Source organism: Liolophura sinensis, chromosome 12, assembly GCF_032854445.1.
Source record: "Liolophura sinensis isolate JHLJ2023 chromosome 12, CUHK_Ljap_v2, whole genome shotgun sequence".
Lineage (NCBI taxonomy): Eukaryota > Metazoa > Mollusca > Polyplacophora > Chitonida > Chitonidae > Liolophura > Liolophura sinensis.
Genome location: NC_088306.1, coordinates 466938 through 493777, shown reverse-complemented (window position 1 = coordinate 493777; position 26840 = coordinate 466938). Strand labels below are relative to the sequence as shown.

The 26840-nt window shown below is 39.0% G+C and overlaps 1 protein-coding gene across 1 annotated transcript; it reads right to left on the bottom strand.

Moving 5' to 3' along the window:
* On the bottom strand, positions 1 to 24690 carry LOC135479618 (gastrula zinc finger protein xFG20-1-like). The gene is made up of 2 exons (XM_064759508.1): positions 24483 to 24690; positions 1 to 1757 (listed from the first exon to the last, which is right to left on the bottom strand). Exon 2 carries the CDS (start codon positions 1573 to 1575, stop codon positions 811 to 813), a length of 765 nt encoding a protein of 254 aa, XP_064615578.1. The 5' UTR covers positions 1576 to 1757; positions 24483 to 24690; the 3' UTR covers positions 1 to 810.
* Positions 24691 to 26840: the final 2150 nt, after the last annotated feature.

The window sequence follows — 26840 nt, the reverse complement described above, 5'->3', positions numbered from 1 at the left end:
CATAAATTATAACAATGTCAGCGTTAAATTGATATGTTTCAGTAATTATGATAATGTACCGCCAACTCTACAGCTCATATGGGACGGTGTAGACACGGGGATTGGGCCGACCACCGATATTAGAAAAGTTTGTCGTCATACATGATATGTGCTATATATAACCAAAATTGATTTTCGCCTAAAAAACTGGGACAGATTGACTGGATGACAGCCTAATGAATATTCACCATTTCTGTCAAAGTACTCCTTTGTTTTAAGTCAGTGTTATACATGGAAGACACATTTTTTAATTTCTAGCAAAGTTTAGGCTGAGGTAGAAACTGGAAATTCCTGTGCGCTGCTGATTTCTATGTTTTCTTCCTCCCGTGAATATATTGTACCTTTGTTTATATGAATACCCCATCTGAGCACGCCTTTTATAATTGTGTCAAGATCTTGGCTTAAAATGACAAAAGCTCATAGTTAACCATTTCTGTAAATTTTCCAGATACATTGTAGTTTATAATGAAAATTTAAGACAAATTCAGAGATTAAAATGTAATGTTGGGCATTTTTGGTGATAGGCAGGACAATTATAACATATAATTACTCATTTTAAAACCCACTTAATTAACCGTAACTGTAACCATGTATACTTTTCGCTTGGCAAAAATTCTCGCATTTCCACACACATGTAAAAGCACTGGCGAAATAAGCACAATTGTTTTTTTTTTAAATGCACAACACTTTGATTTTGTTGAAATATAAGATTCCAGTTGTGTGATTCCTTGGGTGGACAAACCGACTGCTAAGTGTCTTCAGCTCTTAAGTTTAATCGGAGTGCACATTGATGACGTCGCAGTCCGAATCTTCATCAGATGTGTCGTCGTGGTTGTCATCTGGTGAGCTGATGGCGCTGCCGTGGCTATGTAAGTCATCGTGTGACGTATTTCCCACGTGATCGTGTTCGCAACTGTCACTCAAAACGTCATCATCGTCCTCACCGCCCTGTCGTAAGTGGACTTTTCTATGTCGTTCTAAGTTACTTTTATGACTGGTGGCATAGTCACAAACGGCGCACGTGAAGTCTTTTTGGCCACTATGCACCGATAGGTGGCGCTTTAGCAAGGCTTTCCTACAGAACCGTCGTCCACAGAAGTGACAGGTGTAACCATTATAGTGAAAGATCATGGCGTGTTCTCGTAACGAAGCCTTCGTGTTGAAGAAAACCCCACAACATTCTAAAAGTTTCGAGCACGTTTGATGCATTGTCAACACATGGCGTTTCAAATTGTTCCTTCGGTCTGTCAAATAGCGACATTGTGGACACCGGAACACTTTACGACCACAGCCATTTTGAGGGGCAAACCGTAGATCCCAATGAGGATAAGGCGCCGGGACGATGGGCGAGCGTGGCACGAGACCGGAAATGATGGCAGGATGTGGCGCATGACGACCAATCACAGACTCCCGTCTGAACAGGTTCAACTCAGACAGTCCTACTCCGCTGTGAGCCGTCAACATCTGCGGAGGCCACATAGCCAGTTCGGGGCGAAACAATGCCGGATACTGACGACGGTAGGAGAGTTCCTGCATCTTGGTAGGAAAAGCAGAGACTGGGTTGATTGGCACCGGAACTTGTAACTCCCCTGGACTCTGGGACGCTTGCACTTTCTCCCAGCAATCTACATCAGTCAATTTGCCTCCCGGGTCATCATTTGTTGAACTTCTTCCAGGAGGTATGCAAATAGGGGAGCAAATCAATACCGTTTGGACCCCTACAAAACGTGAAAAGCACATCTGTTAACAAAAAACGCTCAAATAACCACCTACTTTGCCAACATAAAAGTTTTGTATCAGCTTAAAGATGTTTACAAATCATTTATATTTTATAGGCAATTCACACCTTTTCTAACCCGCATAACTGCTTTTAGCAACAAATTTGAATTGACAAATAAACGGATAAAACTGTATCCGGAATTTTGGCAAAAGTTTGATGAGAAACTCATTTAAGTCCAGTGAATTATGACTTTAACATTGACAAATAAACTAGATAAAAACCACTGTGTGTCAGTTTTGCAAAAGTTTGATTAAAACCTCAATCAATATTAATAAAACACCCGAATAACATCGTTGTCAATACATATAGGACAAACGTGTGAAAGACGCAGGAGGTTTTCTAGTGAAATTGTCAATGTTGTTGCCCTTCACCGTTGTGACAGTACTTACTGTAAGCTTGACTTCAAGATTTACATTAATATATACATATATATATATATATATATATATATATATATATATATATATATATATATATATATATATATATATATATCAAATGTTGTTGTGATTAAGCCATAAATATAGAAAGTCATCACTTCATAAAGCTTAGCTAAAGGTATATACTTTAAAGTGTTACTTGTTTGTATATGACAAAAAAAGAAAACAAATTAAGTTTCATAATTTAAAAGTATTGTAAATAGAGTGTGTTAAAAAGAAAATGGTCGACCACTGTTTGGTGATACCCTGGTGTCACTTGGTAACACAATGTTGGGTAATGCCTGTCCTCTCATGTTTAAACATTGCCACAAATACTTGTGCAATATTTTAGTCTGTAGTTCAGCTTATCAGATAGTATATTTCGATAGCCTATAACCACTTTGTAACGCCCAGTGTTAGGCGCAGTGTACTCCCCATCGAAAGCAGGTGACGTGGCCATTAAGAAGAACGTCTCCACCGCGAAACACCCACGATTGAAACATTGCATCTATAGCATGCAGTAAAATGTAATAAATTACAACACAATGACCCCTCAATACATTCCGCAACAATTTACTCTCATCACGTGACACAAGCACCTGTGATTCTCGTTTTTACCCATTCATACCAGGCTCTGTTCCGAGCCCTTTGCGGCGATTATGGTTTTAAAGGTAACCAAGTAATGGGCGGAGCGAAATGGAGGGCTCAACCTGGCATATGGGATCGAGACTCAAGTAACTGACACAGCCCGCGGTTATAGTGCCGTGAAATTATAGGGTATGGAGTAATTTTCGGACTACCAGTAAAGTCGATAGCGCACACCTGTAACCAAACTACAGGACTCCGCAAGGACAACTAGATCTCAGACCTCCGACACTTTGGCATTTTGGCATGGTGTGTGGGTCGTGTGTGGAGAACTCAAGAGAAGCAGTTTGGCGAATTGCGGGTGAGGAAGAGGCTAGAACCAGTATGGTCATTTTCATCTTCCAAACATCCAGATTACGTATAGCACATTGCTCATAAACCTTGCAGAGGTAAATTTACAACAGCATAATTCTGATAAAACTTGATTTATATATTCTTTTTAAAAAGTTGTTAATTGTCTCAATGTATTGTTATGATGATTTTGTAGCTTCAGAGCTAAAAATGAATAAAACACGTTTGACAGCAAATTGTATCTAGTTAAAAATTCTACAATCGAGCATTGTTTTGCTGGCCATACTACGTCTATGACACATTCACTCCTATGGGTGATGCCCGTCACTGAAATGGCTCACCTGATTAAACGTTAACATAAAGAAAGGGTAATAATGGATTGTGACCGCCAGCAAAGTCTGTCGGAAGTAAAATTGAAATTAAGCAGATGTTAAAGTTTTCGCGGTGCATCTTCTCAGGAGTACTGGGAATCTGACGTCTTTTTATACGTGAAGTATCACTACTTTTGTAGAACATTGTCACAAAAAGTAAAAAGTTGGCCAGTGCAAACAGATTACGGCATTTAGACAGCCTTTTATCGAGCCCAAAAGTTAAAAAAAAAAAGATAATCTCTTCGCACCATAAGGACCTATTTATGCCTGTGCCATTCCTCCTTTTTTATTATAAAGTCTTGAATTTTGATACCTATCAACTTTGACGTTCAGTTTTGCAGCAGGTTAATATTTTATATAATTCTACGCAGGGTTTATCGGGTGGGAACATTGCCGTCGTGTTATGAAACACCAGACGGTTGTTAAGCCTGAAGGCGCGGGAGTCTATAGCGGCCTCCAGGCTCATCGATTCTGGTAAACCAATCCAATTCGGCGACAATCGATTTTAACCGAGAGTCCTTAAATTTATTTACTCTGTCATGTTAACTCTTGGGACAACCGCCATGCTGCTAATGGCGGCAAGCGGTCGGTCGTAATCAATAAATCACGTGATAAGTCTGTGTGTGTCTGTAAGGACCTGAGGAAAACGCCACCGCATTATTTGACTGGTTCTGCATTTTGTTTTTGGTTACGATGACGTTGAAATTATTATTATGTAGGATTATAATTTTTGCCCATCCCACAGACTATGATTTTAATTTGCTTGCAAGTCATGAGAAATATACATTTTGAGTAAACATTGCATTGCCATATCCCAAGCAATCTATTTGTTTCGACCGGCACCGATAGTTCCGTTTGTAGAGCGTCCGCTTCGGGCGAAGTAGATCCAGGGTCAATCCAGGGTCGGGTCACACCTAAGGCTACAAAAGAAGTTGTAACTTCCTCGATTGGCTTTCAGCATTAAGGGGGTAGTGCAACGAATGGTTGAGCCGAATCAGTATAATGGCTCGGGAGGGGCACCTTAGGTAAGTCGTCTCAGTGAAGCAGCACTAGATAAAAGAGTGGTGGAAATCCGTCCTACAACAAGGAGGCACATTAAATGCATTCTAAGGACACCTTCGTCCTCATATGACTGAAAAATTGTTAAGTACGAGGTTAAACCCCATGCACTCACTCTATGTGTTTGGGAAATGATTGCTCTAGTTATTTAAGCAATACAGGCAGTTGTCTGTGTGTATTTAATTTTAAACCTCTGGTGGTTCGCACGGCATCATGGGAAGACGGCAAAAAATATAGTTGTCTTTTCCCTGAGTGCTCAAAAATAAGGTTAATTATTTGTGGTCTGTAGGTAAGCTGGTTTCACTCGTTTTTGTTCCTGTCACAGAATTACAACTGTTGACAATTTGTCCAAGCACAACCACTGTCACAAAAGTTTTATCTTCTTACGACTATGAACATAATAACTGACAAGCAAAGAATTTTTTTCTAAACAGAGACAAAAAAGGCCGTTCTGTAATCAAGGCGAACCATTATCAATTGTCAAGCCGTTTCTTCTTATATATTTATATGCCCGTGAAAACCAAGAAATAAAATCTAATTCTAAAGAAACGGAAACAAATATAGACCCCACAATCTGGATACTATCATGACATTTTCAAAATTAAGCAAAGGGCAGGTGGAAAGAAATGCTAAAGATGCTCAATGTTAAAGCCTTTTTTTTGGCGCAAGGCAAGCGTTCTGTGAGGTCCGTATGCAGAAATACAGTTGTTTTTATGTTATACATAAATTTAATTCTTTGAGAGAACGAAATTTGGACAGTGCCAACAAAACATCAACACTCCGGGAATGTGAAAGGGTTCAAAGCAAGACAAAAACGGGTATTTATAAAACAAGTCTTTGTATCACTTCAGTAACTTTCCCATGGTAGAAAACCTTGACATTGTAAAATCACGGAACCTGCCGTGCGCTCTTGACGTGTAAAATAATACTGTTTAATTCTTTCTTCTGACAGACTGGACCGGACCAACCAGTCAGCACTATCGATAGAGGAAATCGTTTTTTGTTGACCAAATCTCCAAATCTCGTGAGAAATAATGATTAGCGAGATAAAACTCTCCTTTCTAACTTCATCGTTCGTTTGTTTTCTTCCCGACTGGCCCATCTGTTGAACCAATCGGCAATTTCCGTGAAATAGATCCGAAGAGAGGAATTACCGGAAACTGAGGAACGCACAACTGATCAAGGTTAACGGTCATTGGCTAAAATCAAATGAACGGTTAAGAGATGTTTAAACATGGCATTCCACTCAGTGTTTCCCCAAGCATGTAGTCACCAAGACAACTTCGGCATCTGACAAGACTAATTTTAAAACTTTAGCCACTAATTGTTTTAGGTGGTTCAATGTTCTCGAAATTTGATCTAATTGTCGCCCTTCCTCCCCCACAACAGCAAAGAGTTTGTCCTTTTGACAAGTTTAATAGTTTCCGGTGAATTTATGTTCGTACCTTTTAACAGTCGATGAAACTTGTAAACCTTGTAAAAATAGGAAATGGAGGGAAACATGCAAAAAATATGTATGTTCGTTTGCGTTTTTTTCACATAAAGTTGTTATATTATATTCAAAACGAACACTACAGTGCGTGTATAAAACACGTACATCCACACAAAAATGCTGCTGTACGTTGTATTTCGGAGTTCATAAAAAGCCTACATGGAACAATAATTCCGTAAATCATAGAAAATTAATATGACTGGCCTACACGGGTGACAGGTGCTTAATTTCATGTTGTGTATATATCGGTAATTCGCGGTGGGTTTAGCACTTCCAGGCATTGTGATATCAGTGAGAGCGATTTCCGCGTGTTTTGGGTCGTCAGATGAAGATAATTATACCAATATATATATCTTGATATACTCATATGTTGTGGTTTTGTGACAGGCCTTTGGTTCTGGGATACAAAGCGCATGGGCCACCTTGATACGTTTTGTATACATCTCTCACTCTTTTTCGAGCGAACGCTGGGTACTTAGCTCCAAACTTACAATAAATGCTTTAGTTCTAATGGATTTGGAGGGAAAATGAAAAAAACATTGGGGTTTATAGGCTATACTGAGCAGGTGTAAGGCAGACCGCAAAGAATCGCCGGCGGAGGAAATGGTCCTGCGCATGCGCCGACGTCAGGAGCTGACTGGCGGGCCTCGGGGGTTGTAGTTCAAGAGGGGGACACGAGTGTAGACAAATTGAGTGACGTGAATATGAAATCATCTGTCGCCTGCTAATTAGCTAATGGGCTGGATAAAGATAAAATCATCAGTTTAAATGAATTTATAACTACGGTTACTGTCGGATTCATCGAGTAGTAATTAAGTCTGGATTCTGGCCCAAGATCTGCTCCGATGTGGCAGACGAAAGCGGTGCGGAAACTCACGAAGAGAGCCCTCGGGCGTATTCGTTCATCATCGACTTGACAATACATCTACGATACAAGTTTAACAATCTATCATCACGCAACTGGCCGCCTCTGTACCTCAAAGGATACCACACGATTGTTAATAAAACAGCAATTAGCTCTTACGAATTATCCCTCATGTATTTCGTCACCTCGACTAACTTGGTGGCGGGGACAGAGAAAATGGAAGGAAATATGGAGCGGGGGGGGGGTCGTTTTTGTATTGACACCGATTATGACCTAGAGTCATTTGACAAACTCGACAAAGTTGCTGTTTGCCACCAGTTTTTGCTATATAACTATGTATACCACGTCAGTTAGTTTCTAAGGCATTACATGCAATACGTGATATATTCAAGAAACATTTATTATTAATTTCTTAAAATATTGGTTCCGGATGTGTCCTAGCGTATAAATGTACACAAACTCATATAAAGAGTCTTAGCTTTTCGCACTGGGGAGTAAAATTGGCCTTACGCAGCAGTTTTCCTATGTAGAGGTCAGTGGGAAAATGAAGTAGCCGGTTGTCGTCAAAACAACTCTATGGGGAGAAAAACCCTCATGGGTGAAGCAAAGCTTATCCTGCTAGGCCAGTAAGTTCATACCCTGACGTCATTTCAGAAAACCTTTCACTCTTGACGGAATATTTGCATAAAATAAGGATTGATTTAAGAGATATAAAGTATGCTTAAAAAAATTTGTTTAAATATTATTTTTTATGGCATAATGTTTCTTCGCTTCCCTGAAATCGTTGTTTTAGAGTTCCTTTTCATGTATCCTTTCGTGACTACATTTGGGCTTGCGTTCACCGTAACTTAGATAACTTGATCTTCATTTATCTACAGTCTAGATTTAGCAATATTCAGCAGAACATGCCAAGATCCCTCGTTGGCTAATTCATCTAAGGCGCTTTTCTCGAAACAGCCGATGAGCCAGTCAAGTTGCAGGCTTGAGTTACCCATTTTATAAACAGTCAATTCTTCAACGACTTCTCAACCTTACTGGTTAAATATCGATATCTATACTCACCTGGAAGCACACACACCGTAGAAAAAGTAGTTAAAATGTGACAGCAAATATTTTCTTATTAAAAAATATACATTGTATTTTAAACTCTTTTTCTTTATTCATAAAAATCGTGAGCACTGAATTATTCGTATAGCCGAAATTTCCTTCTAACTCAGCTAATTATGACCACTGTGAGAAAATTAATCAAGGTTCGTAATTAAGAGAAAAGAAATTCAAATACTAATTACCATAAACATAGATATAACAATTAATGGTACCTCAAAGGAGTCGCTGAAATGAGGAGATGAAATGTTGGGATAACATTAAGGAGTTATACAACAACAACAACAAATTCTTACGAGTCAAAAAGATATGCTAATTAGGCCGCAACTGAGAGACAAGTCTTTCTTTCAAATGACTTGGAGAGATATGCTAATTACCAAGACCTCGAAAGGTGTTAATCTCTGCCCAAGGGATCGCGAAAAAATTTACGTAAGACAAGAATTTATTTTTTTCTTTCAGAATACTAATAAGAATTTCCATCAGACTTTGTAACAATCGGGCGGTACACATCAAGACGGTGTTGCGACGATAAATAAATAAATATGGAAATATTTATTAAGTTAAGGCTGTGACTGACATTTACTGATAGACGACCCTGTCGTTGTGAATTGCTTACGAAGAGGTGTCGTAGAAAATCATTCGCCAAACGAATGTTGTATTAAAATTCATTGGTGAGCGGGCGACAGCAGTGAACAGACGACAGCAGTTAACAGACGAGGTTGGCTTACATTATGACTATGGAAAGTGAATGTGCTATAGGACACATTTAGTAATTTCTACGCAAAAACATAACCATAAATGCATTAGTGACCGCACAAGATTAGTTAATGTTATAGCGAAGGCATACGTTTACCTAAGTCACAGTATGGCGGAAATCCTTGAAAAATGTTAAAAGCCATCAATATCCATATCATAATATTAATTATACGAAACTTATTTATTTATTTATTTGATTGGTGTTTTACGCCGTACTCAAGAGAATATTTCACTTACACGACGGTGGCCAGCAATATGGTGGGAGGAAACCGGGCACAGCCCGGAGGAAATCCTATATAAAATATAAATTAATATCTCCATCAATATTTTATTGGTATTCTTGAGGACGGCGTAAAACACCTAACAAATAAGTAAATAAATATTTGATTGATGTTTATCGTCATACTCAAAGGTTTTACCGTTATAACACATTAGTCTGGGTAAAACCACCGCCCTCAGGAAGAAACCTGTCATACTTCCTGACTCAAAGCCTCTGCTTATAAGACAGCAGGGTTAGATTTGAACACACAACCTCACTGGTTAGGATAGTCAACTGATAATGATATAATGACGATTAGTGACGCTAAACCAGCGCTGTTAAATACATGCCTCAGTCATAATTCATCTTTTTCAAAGCTGATATGAATACCTAAAAATGTATGTACATGTACAGTATGTGGACACGCATGGACTTGTCAAAAAATATTAAACAAAAAAAAAAAGAAAAGCCAAAACAAAATTATAAATATGCAAGAGGGAGAGACTGACATGCTCGCCAGTACAGATCTACAGATAACTTGAAATAAAATGAAAGTGAGCGCTGACTGATCACATGTGGATAGAGGACATACGGTATTGAGTCACAGGTGTTTTATTCCGCCGGTCACGTGCGCCGTTACCATCAGTACGAGCGTGTGTGTTTTCCCAGTGCAGACCCAGTATTATTGGAACAATGTATAGATAAATAAGTCTGTTACAAGTGTGAGCTATAAATCATTTTAATTGCTTGTCATCCACTGAATACTTGATATAAAAAAGAAAACAAGGTTTTTGAGAGAGATCCTGAGTTTTTCCCTGTCACACGGGATTTAGCGAACTTCTCTGTTTTAAAAGGTTAAGACTGCATACAGATGTTGTGGGGTTAGCTCAGACTAAATACAAGCTGTTTGTTTGTCGGCAATTAGCAATTTTTGTCTGGAAATTATTAACATAAATATTTTCTCCGAGCTCCTTTGTGTCGCTTTGTTACAGTGTCTAGACCTGTTTCACTGTATATCTTTACGAGCTGAAATGTTAGTATGTTCATACGGATGGGCGTTACCGGCAACTACCACTCAGGAAAAACGCTATCTTTGGCTATGCACCTGTGTCCGCAAACGCTATTTTACCTGTTCCCTGGAAATTTACTTGATTTATTGTCTTGACTTGTGTTTAACGTCGTACTTAAACATTTTAACTTATATGACGGCTGTGTGTTTCATGGGTGGAACAAACCAGGACGCCTGCCCACTTATATAACGGCTGCCTGTTTCATGGGTGGAACAAACCGGAACGCCTGCTCCCTTATATGACGGCTGCCTGTTTCATGGGTGGAAAAAACCGGAACGCCTTCTCCGTTATAAGATGGCTGCCTGTTTCATGGGTGAACAAACCAGAACGCCTGCTCCCTTATATGACGGCTGCCTGTTTCATGAGTGGAACAAACCGGAACGCCTGCCCACTTATATGACGGCTGCCTGTTTCATGGGTGGAACAAAAAGGAACGCCTGCTGACTTATATAACGGCTGCCTGTTTCATGAGTGGAACAAACCGCAACTGCTGCTCACTTATAAGACGGCTGCCTGTTTCATGGGGGAAACAAACCGGAACGCCTGCTGAGAATTAAATACCCATCTTCGACAGGTACTTAATAAACGTTCTGACGAAGTAATCATAACTAGATTCGAACGTGCGACCTCACTGGTTAACGCCGTCATATACAATGAGCAAGCTAGCGCTTGAGCTGTCTGAGCTAGCAGGCCTTTCGTGACACTATTATATGAAAAGACATGATCTCAGTATAGAATCAAAACATAATGTTTCTTACTAGGTCATGCGTGGTATTTTGGAAATATTTTCCTAAATCATTTCATCTCGACGATCTATTTTTTTTATCTTGATATTAAATTGTCCGTGTAGTCTAGCCAATGCAAATATCAATGTCTCGTTTCAGTGAATATTTGATATTGAAGAGAATACACACAAAGACATCCCACTGGTCACGTGTTTGAATTGACAAAGATTTAATACGATATAAAAAAAACAATGCAACTCTGAAATACATATAGCGAACCGGTCCATTTCCTATAATGAAATATGCAAATACCGTATTGAATTGATAGTGTGGTCAAAGTTATCTGGACATACTACATAAGTAGTACAATATTTTTCTTTATCTGATACTGTGAACAAGTTGAGAGGCTGTCTAAAATTGTTCATTAAACTATCACTAAGAGATGAACCTGTTTAATTTAATGAAATGTTTCTAATTTCGACACAGATTTTTTTTATTTATAATAAGTATCTTAAAAATATTTTTTCACATATCTCTATTAGTTAATTCTCTGCCTCATTTCAATTGACAATGTAGTTTGTGAGTCGAAATAGACATTCGTGTACCAGCCCGTCAACCAGTAAGGACGTTCCGCGTCAATAATTGAAAGACCAATTCCCAAAACGACGTTTAACAACAAGAGCTAAGAATTACCAAAGAACTGAGAAAGTATATTAAGTACTATAATAGGACGGAATCATACAAAGAGAAGCGGTCAACAGTTTTCATTGATGTATGAAAGACGCAAGGACCGCCTTGCTTTAAATGATATCAGATTTCTTTGTCTTTTCAGAGGAGTTGTTGTGTTTTTGCGCCAGAGACTGATTATGTGACCATAATGTGGAAAGGAGAAGAGGTTTAACCTAGAGGAGGGCACAGTTTTGCTTCGTGCGCTCTCTAACTCAGCAGATTCGACAAATTCAAGCCAATATTGATCATAGCCATGCAGGACGCATCTTGCAGACGGCTATATGGTCACTTTATAGCCTGACCAATCACGTGAAAGCTTCTCATCACAGTCCCTCAGCGATTGGTCGGTCAAATCTGACAAATCGACGAAGAGAATCACACAATTTTTGTCCTGTCATTGGGCAATACACGATGAAAGAGTTAACCGTTACATGTGACCATGGTGATTTCGTTTGAAAGTTATGTCCGTTTTTATCATTTTTGTTTTGAAGTTTGTCACATCTCTTACCTTTTTGCATTTCCCGCAGTCGAGATTATTTGTTAAGGTGTTTGTATATGAATGTTTCTATGTATACAGCGTGTTTCTCAGTCTTAGGACAACTTATTTATCATTCATTATTTGGCGTTGATCATTATTGGGAAATAAATTACAAATAATAATTACTGTATTTCCCCTGATGCTTTTTACACTTTCAGAAAATAACAAAGGCTTTAAAATCACACTTTTGATGCCAACACACACTTATGTCTTTCTGATACCACATGAATTAAATGCACACAAAAAGCCCTCCTAACTGGCCATATAAAGTGGATGAATCAATCAGAACCACGCAAATTATGTGTTTCCTCTTGATGTTTTAAGATATCCTGTACAATTATGTCTTATGACTCACAATTCACGATTCATCTGTACACATGTTTGGGATAAAATGCAAGAACGATCAAACTTTTCTATCCAAAGGAAATCAAGGTAAGGATTATTTTGTTATGCTCTCCCACCAATATGGTGTCCATATCGACGTCATACCTGACAAAGTTTGTCAGTAACTTGTCAAAGGTTGCTAGTTTTCTCTACCCATAAAACGGTGTTTTACGCCATAATAAAAAAATTCATGGTGACGATCAAATAAATATTTGTGTTTTTGTATACAGGAGGGTTTACACAAACATGGTCTTAAAGGCGCATGTCAATTTACGGTTCTGTGTGGTTTTATCTGAGGGCATATAGTGTTCACGGTGACGGAAAGCGAATTAATTCGTTTTGGGTAGCTTTCGTGTAGGTATATAGAAGTAGGCGAAAAACATACAGGTAGTTTAAAGATATATATAGGTTACCTGTGTGTAAAAATACCGCCCCAGGTGGTAAATCAGTACATGGTTAGAAAAGTCAATGCCCTGTCGTATCGCAGTCGCTGTCCGGTGACCCTAATAAGGTCACATAGGTAAGTATTACATAAGTAATACCCCGCGGTGAAGAAATTTACCTGTAATTTAGGAGAAACGCCCCAGGTAAAGAGACGGATGGACACAGGTTCTAGTATATTGATATAACAATGACAAACCTTACAAGAAGCGCGGTTTGATATGAGTGCGTGTTGAACGAGGTAAAGAGACAATGGATCGAGCAACTGATACCTGTTAGTGCCGAGTGGGGAACGATCATACTACACCGTGCAGGTGTTTAAATTGGTGATAGTCAGGGGTTTGGTTAAATCACACAGGTAAAAAAATTCGCCACGGATCAGTTATGCCTCTAACTTCTCACAGGTGTGTTTGGAATCCACGACGGCAATGTGAGGGAGGGAGTGGAGGGGGGGGGGGGTTAATATCAACCCCGATCATTAGGGGTCTTTGAAGAATAAAAAGACCAATATCGTCAAGATTTCAAGTTAAAGTCACAAAACCACTTGCATCCAGTTATTCTCCCCTGGGTTTTATATCAAGTCCGCGTCCGGATAAATGGCCGATTCCGCTCTTTGTTTATGACCCACTACATAATCTACTCGCCCCTGTGCACAATCGAATCACAGACGACATCAATTACGGACTGTCAGTCAAACCCACCAGCATCCTTTGTGTAAGGAAAAATTCGATTAAAAGTTTAAAAGAACAACCGATTAAACTTAATTCTATTTAGCTGTGTTACCTTAACATTAGAGGGGTATTGCTGTAAAGCCGTGTGTATACGATTGTACGGCGCTCATTGCACATAGGCAGGAAAAATATCCCGAAAACTTTCTGAGAATAAGGATAAGGCAAGCTTAAACATGGGCAAATTAACCAAATTTAACCAGTTTGTAATTAAGAAACCAAACAAATCATGAGATACAGGGGAGCACGCTTAATAGTTTATGAAACTGGTCTAAACAGAGCACATTCTACTCTGGTTTTGTGTTTAATGTATGTCTCGAGGGATAAAAGTCAAGTTTTATTACTTCTGAGCACTACAATAATATTTGTGTCTCCACAATTGTATATAACTACCTATCAAAGGGATAAAAATTTATTTATAATTTATTCAAAATTGTCTATCAAGTGTAAAAAGTGTGAACTTTACTCTTGTTGTTTTTATCTAAAATTTCCTTTTGGATATAACGGATTTATTAAAATTTTGTTAGAATGAAGACGTAGGGGTGCATTGTAGAAATGCTGAAGTCTTTTTCTTGTCGACAAGAACGTATGAATGAACATGATGAAAGTTAAAAAAATAAATTGGTGAAAATTCTTGAATATGAACAATGAAATAAAAAAAACAACAATCATTTGATTGTATACTGTCGCTGTTTTAAAAACCGTACGCAAATCGTGGCTTATCCATAACAAAAATTTGGTTGAAAACGTTGTTTTACCCAAAACATGCAGAGAAACATGCAGTAGCTTTGGTTAACATTTTCCATGTATGTAACAGCTGAACTATTATAAGACACGTAGATGACATTGAAAGACAAGGCTATTGACCAAACTGTAAATAATATCAAAGCTGCATTTTTTATCCAAGACTTTTAAACAGAAGAATTAATCTACAATAAGATGGGTTCCTAGGCCAAATATAGTTTCTTTTTATTCCCAACAATTTAATATCAGGATTTCCATGCATCCATTTTTTAAACCACTGCTAAGTTTTTCCTCTCCTATCGATACAGACATGAAAACGTCTTCTTTCACATTTTTTGGCAGCGTCTTCTCTAACTTCATGACGTCTTTATCGTAATGACAAATTGCGATATAGCTTGAATGGTATTTTTGTGGTATATATCAGAGGAGAGTCACTGTTAGAGTGACTTCATGCGAGCACGACCATTACAAAACCAAAGTACTTTTGGCGAGTGACTTGCAAACATTATAACAGTGCCAAACTGTTTGTGTAATGGTAATTTTGATGATTTCATCCTACTTTTGTACAGCTTTTATATGCATTTTCACAGTGGATATATATATATATATATATATATATATATATATATATATATATATATATATATATATATATATATATATATATATATATAAACACAATTATTATCGCAATTTGGAAACACACTTCCTGGATATGACACAGATTGGAATGCAGCATGGTACCACCTTGCATTTGGCATAGCAGTAGTTTGGTATTTAGACACAAAAAATTTTTAAAAAACTGAACCGATTTGAAAACTACGCTCAAAGACTTCAACATATACCTCAGGCGGATGAAACAAAAAACAAACGGCAAAATATTCTGTACCGGAGGCTTATAAAGAAAACCCTATGACTGGCATCGGAAATGTGACGTGGCAAAATAAAGCTCTTTGTCTAAAATGTAACCAGTGGCAACAAATTGGGACTTTTCAGAATTAGAGATTCGATTTAGACAAAGAATCGGTATCTATGGAAACGTGCACAAATCATTTTTGCTCAACCCTTGGGCTGTTTTAACTCCCAACGTCACATGTCGATCAGGAGCAAGTAGGAGGGGCTACAAGGACTCGCAGAAGTGAGCAGGAGAAATGATGAGAGAATCAGACGAGAAAGAGCTCGCCAAAAATGTGATATGATAGGTTGAATTAGCTTGATCAGTCGAATGATGGGCCAAATTAAAATTAACTGGGCGATGTTACTAATCGAGGGCTCTGTTGGTTTTTATAAGTCCAAATTACACGTCCTTGGCACGGAGTCGAAGAAAATATCGGTGTTTTCCTGAAACGCTCGTATGTCTCCAGAGCGTGGCGGTTTCAGAAATATGCCCTCTGTCCACTTGTCGGCCATGGGATGAGGATAGAGTCATGGGCCCAATAAGTGACCCCTGAAACAACAGGTATAATTATCGCGAGATCGCCCATGTGGTCAGGACAAAGACGTGACCACTGGTCAAGTGACGCGCACTCTTTTAGTATTTCAAGACGTGGCTTTCCGGTTGAAGGACAAACAAAGCGGACAGATGTTATTTTTGAAGGTTAATGGTTCAACGCACGAAAAGATTGGAAAAAACTTATTATTACTTTTGTTAACTGTCAAGCTAAGCTTTTGACGCTTGTGTTCCTTCATTTATTCTCGATATTTTATAAACTGGCCGCAACCTGCATAATTTTTACCTCATGTTTGCATCATTGCGGAAGCATAAAGTCGCTTACACCAAACGCTGGTGGTTTCTTATAAACAGAACAAATAATACCGGCTATAATTATTATTTGTAATTTCCACAGCATACATACATACATAAACAATACGATAATTGTAGCCTCGATGGCGTCCTCAGATGCATCCATGTATATACAAATCTTCTCAGTGAGTTCATTATTTCGGCTGTTTTACAGCGTAAAAAACACAATTCAATGACGTGTTATGTACTTTAACAGCCGTGAAAAATGATGTGACACGGCTTGAAACTTCTCTGAAAAGTTTCATATATTAATCGTCAAATTTAATTTATTGTCAAAAACAAACAGCAAGACTACACTTCTGCCTCTCCCTCGTGTTAAACTGTTTCCCCAAGCAACTCTTGTGGTGTAAAAAAGTGAAAATATTGCCTGGGTATACATAGCAGGTAAGACGAGAGATAAAACACTTCGTGAGTTCGCATTGAGATTGTTTTATGAGGCGTACTGCACAATCATGGAGGTGCGGAGTATGATGGGCCTGATGAAAGCTTACGATAGAGCCTGAGACAAAGCCCTTCTTAACGTCTGCCCCTTAGGGCCACGGGGAACTACACACACGTAATGGACGCTGGTAAATAAATATATTTGGAAAAAAAAAGAAAACTATAGACAGCCAACTCATAAAGGCTATTCACAATTTGAAAACTCTAGTCCCTAAAACACGTTTAAATATTGTAACATTTTATTTCTATTATGCTCTTTTGTGTGCTTGACTCATTGTTCGGTGAGGAGGTGTCGTTAGCGTTATTAGCATGGTCGGTCTAATGAGCTCTTAACGCTGAAAGACAGCCTACAGCCTGACAACTGTGTATACGCATCAGTTAAATGCCTTCCCCCTCCCACACCCTACTATATACCCACCACACACAAACGCTCGTCGTTATATCGCTGGCCTTATCCACATGCTAAATTAACCATGAACTTAAAGACTTTCAAGTGAAGTCCTATCTACTCCTATACTGACGGTGCGTCAAGTTATTCACGCTCTTCAACTCACAATTTTAATTTAATTTACGCCCTTTTTAACACCAACTTTTGGGCATGATCATATCGCAGATGCTTAACCTTCTTAAAGTTAGTAATACTTGCATGGTCTATCACAGGAGTAGGCGTTTCCACGCCCACAGTCCATTTCTTAAAGCAAACATGACATTAAAAATGTTGGATCTATAAGCAGTGAATTAATAATGAAGAAAGCTCAAGGATGTTTCATAAAATACAGCAAAACTGTCTTTAATGTACACTGAAGAAATGTTAACTTTGTATCTAGTTGGAACGCATACAGAGCGACGTGTTTGTAAATTTCTACATACACATATGTAACCATGGCTACATAGATACGGGACATATAGTTTAGAGACAAGACGAAATATATAAGGGTGCAAGTCTTAGGCCTAATGACTATATATTTATTTATTTATTTGATTCGTGTTTTACGCCGTACTCAAGAATATTTCACTTATACAACGACTTTCAGCATTATGGTGCATGATAATGGCTATATGTATGCATACAAAGATATATAAGCGATGGCGACAGAAAAACGGTGTAAAGTTACACCCATATTATATAGATTATATATAATCTGAAATACAAGGAGAGTCGAACCTACATAACAGGGACACTGTTATTCGTATATAAATTTCTGGCTGAGCAAAAATCTGTGTATAAATATTATATGATTTTTATATAACTTTACAGTACATGTATACAGTCAAATATATGTAAATAAATAATATATAGCGACAAATACGATATTTCACAAGTCAGAATATATGATTTTGGCGTATTAAATAAATAACTCTACTGAAGTTCCTTGTCTCGTGGTTAGCGATATCGTTTTAAATTTCAGCAAGCAAAATCTTCTGTGTTTCTAAATCTGAACTCTTCTATCAGGCATGATCCATACTTCTAATTTCTCCCCAAGCGGATCAAAATAATAATTAATTCAGATCTGAGCAAAATTGTGAACCGGTGAACAGATATGAAACCGAGTTGTTATTAAAAGCAACACAAACCTATGAAAAATTAACGGGAACTTTGATATGAAATAAATTTGCAAGTTTTGCTTTTTTTATAGTAATATACCTGAATCGCACATTTTCCCGCAGGTGTTAAACACTTACGTCCTAACACATCGGATAGAGTCATATTGTATTTCACTACATAACAGACTTTGTGCCGTAGCATTGAATCAAATCAAAATAGCCGTCATGGTTAAAATATGAGGTTAAATCACAGCTGTTCAACAGCGCACTTAATCATTACACAATACATAGAAAATTGTTGAGAGCAGATTTAACTTCAGTATGAAGCATATATTATGCGGACAAATGAATCAAGACATATGGTAACATTTCAACTGTAGGCCTATATACATGTATCCTTTATAGCCGAAATGATAATGAAGTGTGCCTTCTCTAGCATCCTTCGTGCTTTAAAATGTTTCACATTTTACGTGTTCGTGTGTTTTACATATAGGTTTAATTCTGTCTCATTTGGAACCAAGGCGAGATGACGGTTTAAAACATGTTACTTCACTAAGTGTTCATCTTACATGCTTATTTTGTCTTACATATAGGTTTAATTCTGTCTCATCTGGAACCAAGGCAAGATAAATACCGCCTTTAATTATATTGCATTATTTCTGAAAATTGATCGTCGCTATTTAGGCTATCGGTGTCTCTGTATTGCAAGAGACAAAAACCTGTTTGTTGACAATACAAGTCATCGCGCTCTAATTTGTGGCTCATTAATACCTGTTATCGAAGTACACATCTCTGACCTCTAGCTTGACCACACACGCCGGAAGTTTCAACGCCTCGGTTATTAGTTCGTCCCCTGTCTGGCAATGCTAATCACGCTGCCTAAGAGCTAATAAAGCTAACCACTCAGGGTTCTCACGTGAGGATTTATGACTAGTTGATAAACCTTAGGCTAGATAGCCTCAGATGCTACTTAATGCTTCAGTCCTACCTAATAAACCTCCGCCGGACGGAGCACGTCAGTTTGGTCTACTTAGACGGCTGTTCAAATGAGATGCAGACAGTTATATCGTGAATTGGTCTTGTTGCTATTATTAAGGAAAACTTTTAAAACAATCCAGTTTTACTTATCATCCATCAAAAGAGAAGTAGACTTCATTTACGGGGGTACAATGAGAGAGCTAGCAACGGTACTAGTTTCTGATGATTATTTACATAAAGGCGGGTGCGCTTCCTTCATTAGTTGATTTTGCGTATGCGCAAGTGACACTGTGATCAGCAGTCAAGCATGAATATGAATGGTATTGTATATTACATTTACCTGATGATGGATCTGTATGTATTGTCTGGTAGGTCAGAATGTTGAGTTAACTCGCCTCAGAACGACCCTAAAATCACCATCTTCACTGAATATCTCCACGACTTGACAGACTTGACAATGTTAACACATTTTGAAACACGGTCTTCATTAACATGAAAATCGTCGCCCGTTTGATTTGAATTTAATAACATTAATCGCAAACTAAACACTATATTCAAACACTTGACAAATTTGTAACACACAACATATAGAAAACGGCTGTGTTTCCATTAGGATTCCGTCCTTTTTTCGTACTTTATATACCTTCTTAGTTCTTTGGTAGTTTGCGCAAAACGTTGTTTTAGGAATCGTCCATGCAATTATTAACCTGGAACAGAATATGGTAGCATGTTTTGTGAGTGAGGCCAGTACAAATGATACAGTACTGAGTATGCTTATTAAGGTGGGAAAATTTCAATGATATATGTATGGGTGCGATGAAGGCGATTCACCTGTAGCAAATGTTCAGCTTGCCCCCTCCCCCCCCCCCCCCCCCCCCCCCACACACACACACACACTCTTTCAAGGAAACGTGAAACATGCACTGGTAGGGTTGGTCGAGCTTATAACGCCAGACAAGTCCCTAGAGTTCACAATCAGCTCGCACGTGTGCCTAACTATATCATACAGAGTCAGACCATTGATGGGACGAATGAAACTAACTCGAGCGTAAGTCTACGTACAAGCAGACCGTGCTGAGTGTAGTCTAAGTCAGCCACGCTTTGCGAGGTACGCGGCCAAGTGCTTTACAAATGTCCTGTGAATGTGATGTTGGAAGAATCAAAACTCTCTCTTCTCTCGCGTGTTTTTCTAAGTTAAGAGAGCGAAGTGGTGAAACACTGGACTCGGTGTGTACAACCCTCGAGTAGTCTCGAGATGCACGTGAATGCAGTCTAAGGGCCCCAATGTGTACACTGACGGCGGGACTTGAAGTACTCTGTGGTCTCTCCACTCATTCTATTCCCCGGCGGGTTAGGACATTTGTAAAGTAGCTTATCGTGTTTGTTATAGATGTATTAAAAGTTGAAGTGGTCTTGTTTGGCAGTGGCCTATAGGTGTAAAAAGCCTCACCTGCGCCTCTGCTGTGTTCAATACGTTCAATGGAAACACCGGGCACTTGTCGCCGTGCACAACTGCAAGTGTAGGCCTACAGGACAGCATTGAGGGAGAAGAGCCCATGTAACAAAGCCAGCGTTTAACTAGTACGGTTTATTTCTCCCACCTGATTTCAGATTCAGGTAAATTTTAGCTATTAAGGAGTTTCCGTCACAACGGGTTGCAACCTCTTGTACAGCGGGGGCGAAACACTCCATAACGAATTTTGTACTTGATGTTTAGTTCAGTGTATTACATTTTTTAGCAAAAGTTTTTAGCATCTTGTACACCATATCGCACGGCGATGGATACGGCCTGCAAAAATACGGTTTCTTACCCCAATTACATATAAAATCTTCCAGAGTAAATGTATGTAGCTAGAACGAAAATAATGCTATATAAATATAGTCACTAAATATTCAAACAATATTCTAGACGCTGAATGTATAATATTTCGTGGAGAAATAAGGTTCCAGATTCACGATTAATATTTCAGTCATGACGAAAGGTCTGTTGAAAATGTTTCTACAACCGGAAAGCACTTCTTGTTATTACGCAAAACACATCAACTATATGTGTATAAATAAACGCGTATTTATTGCATAGCTTGTAACAATGGTAAAACAGCTTGCCGATGTTATATGATAACAGATTGACTCTACAAACTCGGACGTATTCAGATTACGTCCCCTATTTCTGCACAGTAATTATCCTTTGGCTTATATTATGTCCCTCTCCCATTTTGACAAAAATAAAACACCTCTGCGGGCATTCGAATAAAGCAGAATAGGTCCGTGTAATAATGGCGATGAATGGAAGGTGAACGAAAGTGTTCGGTCTTGGGAGGTGTTCAGCGGTTCTCGAGAGACACAAAAGCTTTTTTCTTTTCTTGTCAGAGACATGAAGAAGTTAAACGAAGTGTTTAAGTGAAAACAGTTTGGCTCGATCAGAGTCAGTTGGAAGAATATAAAGCACGACGGCAGTTTAAGTTTGGAGCAGAGTCCGGATTGTGCCGTGCCATGGACAACCGGCGTCTTTTCCAGTCATCCATCATTTGCTAATTAGTCTGCTTGCTCCAGTGTTCCGCTCCCCGGGTCCAGGGATCCCGATTAATACATCAACTATATTTAAAAGTTACGCGTTAAAATATCTTTTCCCGTGAGATGGTTTCGGTCGTTGTTTGCCCTCGCTGGTGGCGCACGATTCAATTAATTGCCGTACCCGTTGATTATAGGTCCGATCTGGCAATATAACACCCCGAAAGCGATCGCTGTGGCAACTCCAAGAACACCACGGCTTTCTTCTCGTTCTCAAGATGCGCATCCATCTTGGGCATAATTGAATGGGTACCACCAAAACCGCCCTGCGCTATCGTCAGAAGAGACCGCCAGATAGAGACCACGGCTTTAGCAGGCAGATTGGAGATGGGCAAGGCTATTTAAACACCAAGCTTCAAGACCGGCAAACGTCCCAGAGCATCTGTCAAGTGTGAAAAATGCAACTCGTTCTCTCGGTTCGGGTGTTTATAATGAAAAGTTTTTCTCTCAAGCAGTTTGGATAAACTTCAAAATTATGACGCCACGGGTTTTGCCCCCCGCTGAATTTACGATACAAATGGCGTATTATAGGATACAGTAAACAGCAAAATCTTTCTCTGAGATAATAACGGTTTCTCTACCCCCACCCAACCCCACTATCCCCGCTCGTCCTAAACTATAAACGCTTTTATTTTGTATTCGTGGCAGTTATCAGGTACAAAAAGCGCTGTGTATAGCACATGGCGTTATGTCACGTGAGTTTTGAGGCTTTTATGTTGTTTTGAAACTTTACAATTTACTTGAAATTATATAGTGTCATTATGATAATGCCAATAGTGTCTATCTTTGATATTAAAATTGAGTTTGTTTTTAAAAGTTTTTATCATAAGCAGATTTAAAAAGCATAGCAGACTCATTTGTCCTGACAGTTTTAACTGAAAACGGTGTTTAACTCTTCAAGCAGAAAATTAAACTTTTCGAAGCGGAAAAAGTGTCAAAATATTAATAAATAACGGTTTTCGAAATGGTTGGTGTTAAACACTACTGGACATATGGCAGACGAAACACAAAATTATATACGAATTCTCATTATATCTGTTACCAAAGATGCTCCACACAAATTTTATACACATGTGAGAAGGGGTGGAGAAAAGAGTTGTCAGTCAGACAATATCAGCCGTACCCATCGAGTTGTATCTATAGTCCATGATGACTGGGAGAAAATATTGCAAAATTCTGGTTTGATCAAGCAAAGGAATAGACCTAACACCTGTTAGAGGTGTAGCGAATCGGAGTCTGGATATTTAAGTCTCATGTTACGAAATAATGAAATGCCCTTAAATTGAATAATACCTATTGGAAGGAAACTTTTTCTGAAGTATTCCGAACAGCAAAAGAATAAAACATTTGTACTGGAAATTTGTGTAAAGGGATGTGACAAAGATAGCTCAAAATTTCCTGTCAAAATTCTGTATGTGACTTGAGAATTTTCAGTTTTGATTGTCAATTTGGCGCAGAGCGGAAGAAAACATAAGTTGTGTTAACTGTGTGTATGGTACATAATTTTATAACATTATTTGCTGACTTTACAGGTGCCATTTTACTCTATCTATATGGACTGAATTACTACATATACCTACCACAACTGATTACGAACCGTATATAATAATGGAAAAAGCCGCGTGGCGTGGCTTATACAAGTATAAGATTTCTTTAGGAAAATTTTGAGCGGGTTTTGGAATAATGTTTTAAATCCTCAATAAAATTTCATCAATGTTTTATCAAATTCACTCTACCGGAACAAACATTTTTCTGCACTGATCGTTACTGGAACATGAAGAATTAATGACATTAAATAGTGAAAGTGTGTGTCCTGATAAAAAATATTCAAAAGGTCTGAAATTTTAGTTGCGTAAAACATGTAGCTATTGAATTGTTCTTGAAATATCGCAAGTAGTTGATGGACAGTGTATTTTATATATCGCAAGTAGTTGATGGACAGTGTATTTTCTATGTCTCATCTTGGCTACACAATTATGCTTTGGAATACTTTGACTGCAAAGATACAAGTGACCAGGGCATATTTCCATAGTTACTCATACAAATGCTTCGTTTTTATACAAGTGAAGAATTAGTTAATTTTATTAAAACAATGTAAATGCTATTACCTTATTTTACTTTTAAAAAAAATTGGTATAATAAAATGTTGCGATAAAAATTAGTCGGAACTCGACTTTCGCATCAGCTAAAATACTTTTAGTATTATGAAAACCATGAATTTGATATAATTAAATTAGTACATATAAATAGATACCAAATTAAACGAATCAAAAGACACAAACTTGGGCTAACACAAAATTTCCTGTTTTAAGGCAATAAGTTAAGAAAAAATTACAACACTGTAATAGTCTGTTTGTTACAAACGATTTTCAAAATCGTTAAGGTATAGGCACGCCATCCGCAAACTTTAAGAATGTCTAAACGATTTGCAATAAAGGATGGTTTTGTTTCGTAATAATTATGTGGTTAGAATTAAAATTCTTTTTGATAATACACCCTGGTCACTATCTGATCACCCGGTTACTAACCACGTGTGTACAGCAGAGGTGTGACAAATGTTAAGGATGATCCAGTTGTTTAGGGCTTGGGGGGCTTTTACACCTGCGAACAACTAACAGCCTCATATGACAAATAAATAAATAAAAAACATGCCTATAGTCATATTAATATATCAGCGCATCCTTGTTAACAATGGCCGACTCACCTGATCTGAGGTCGCAGAAATATTGACTCGCTGGTGGCTTGTGGAGCAAACATGGTAGACTTGCGTATGGAAGGTGATGCCACAAGGATGGAGGGGGTCCGATGACGTACGGTTCACTCCCTCTGCGTCGTGATCCCAACAGCGGCTGGGACCCGAGTCTGGTGGGTGCACCGTGCCTCCTGTAGGGGATGTACTCCTGGTGGATGGTCTACAAGCAGAGGTAGCAACTCTCAGCACCGCGGTTCTCTCGCGAGAGTGATGCACAGAGAGAAACAAAGATGATGGTCCTCTCCCAGGTCCGAAATCTGATCACGAACCGTCAGGTATAAAATATTTAAATATGACGGGACGAGGTGAGCCACTGGAGTTTCGTTATTGTGTAAGTGGAATCATTCAAAGCAGTAAAAGGAGGCGTGGCCTCTTCGTCCTCTCCGGTATTCCCATTGGCTGCCGGCATCACGTGCGGGTAATGGAGTGACAGGTACCAATCGAAAGGCGGTGAACCTTAACGATTTATACTGTCCCCAAATCTTGTCAAATCCCTTGTGTCAAATCTTCTTGACTTGTGTCGGGGCCACTCGCTCAGGCATTTCAGGGGTGTGTATGTGTGTAGCCATTCACGTTTCCAGGTTCTGTGAGGGAGACACGAATCAGCCACGAATCAAACTACCTGACATTAACGAAACCTGTAGAAATACGTTCACAGACCCTGCAAGATGCGAGCTACTGAACTGAAAGTTACATTTGCAAGGGAAACTATACCTTCGTATGAGGCAAAACACGGCTAGCACAGCCAAGAAACATTCGTTTATTGTTTTTCCAAAAAATTCCTAACTGGTGGGAGATAGGAGAGTATATCTTCTTACTGAATGTAAAATCTCGCATTCCTCTTCCGCGTATGTTACACAGGACACAAATATCCCTAAGTGTCTACTATTTAAGCGTTAAAATAAAATCCTAAGTCATGTAAACTGACAAGAGACCGGATTTCATCGGTTACGTGTGACCATTTGCCAGCTATCGCAGTGTCGCCACTGCTTTGGTTTTTATTCTCTGATGCAGCATTTTATGTTCCATAAGGCATGTCAGATTAACTGTATTTCTGAAAGACTTATCTAACTTATATCCAAACCGGATATAGCTGAAGAATTTACAATGACCCAGGGGCGACATATACGACTGCAGAAAACAACGTTAACATAGGTTTTAACAACAAAATACCCTACCATTGCATGACTTTCCAAGAACGAATGTTCCACATCGGAAATAGACCTACCAGGTTATGGTCACGCCCACTGGCCCCTGGGTAGCAGAGATTAAGAGCGAAGGGTCAAAGATTGGAGAGCTTAGCCTCTCGTCGTCTTTTCACAGCCACCATTGAAGGGGGCCGTACTATATTAATGGTCTTTTCCAGAGGTGTTGTGATCCGATTGATTCGCCAAAGAAAGTAATCCCCTCATGTTGGCCAAACAGACAGGTCTTACCTGACCGGTAGTGTTCGGGACGGGACGCCGAGGCTATTCATACCTGTAGTCCTGATGACCACATGCGGCTGGCTTTTTGACCGTTTCTTCAAATCCACTCATGGAATCGCCCGGCTCCCATTATGACGGCGAAGCCCGATGTTAAGAGGCGAAAATCCCCTCTCTGGCCGTCCAGCGGGGATAATGATAGGTGTGAGAGGAGAGTGTAACACGCCGGTTGTTGAAATAGGACACAGGGGTCCTCTCGTCTTGTGTCTCGGTTCACCAAAACGTACACAAGCCTCTCGGGGTATAATCCACCTCGACGGCCTATTCTCCCGTCCCACGGTTGGATGGGCAGCCAGCCGCTGGGCCAAACTTTAGCTCTGCCTTCAATTTTCTCCACACCCTAATACCTGTCTACCGCGCTCCCCGCGAAAAGATCTATGAGGGACAGAATACCGAAAAACAATTTCTGCTCCTCAACATGCTAAAGGCTGAAGTATGGTTGTAAGATTTTTTCTCCTCTAGAAATTTGTTTAATTTCTTCTTTATTGTACCGTGTTGAGATCATTGTTCAAGCTGAGGCTCTGATGATAAACTGTGCTAGCGGGGAAAAGAAAACGGCTTGTCCAAGCCTATCCATTTAACAACTTAGTGGCCAATTCAGAAGTGAGATTTGAGGAAAAGATAAGATGGAGAAGACAGATAGTAATGTTACCTGAGGTTTAAATAACAATCACCATTGTGGCCGCTAGGAGCTTACTTGAAGGACCTCTCGCCAAGTCAGATATATCAAGCCATAATAAACACCGTTTTTCGTCGCGCTGTGCTAACTTTGATATCTCTACCCAAGCGTTTCTAAACACAACACAATATATATGTACAACAGGTA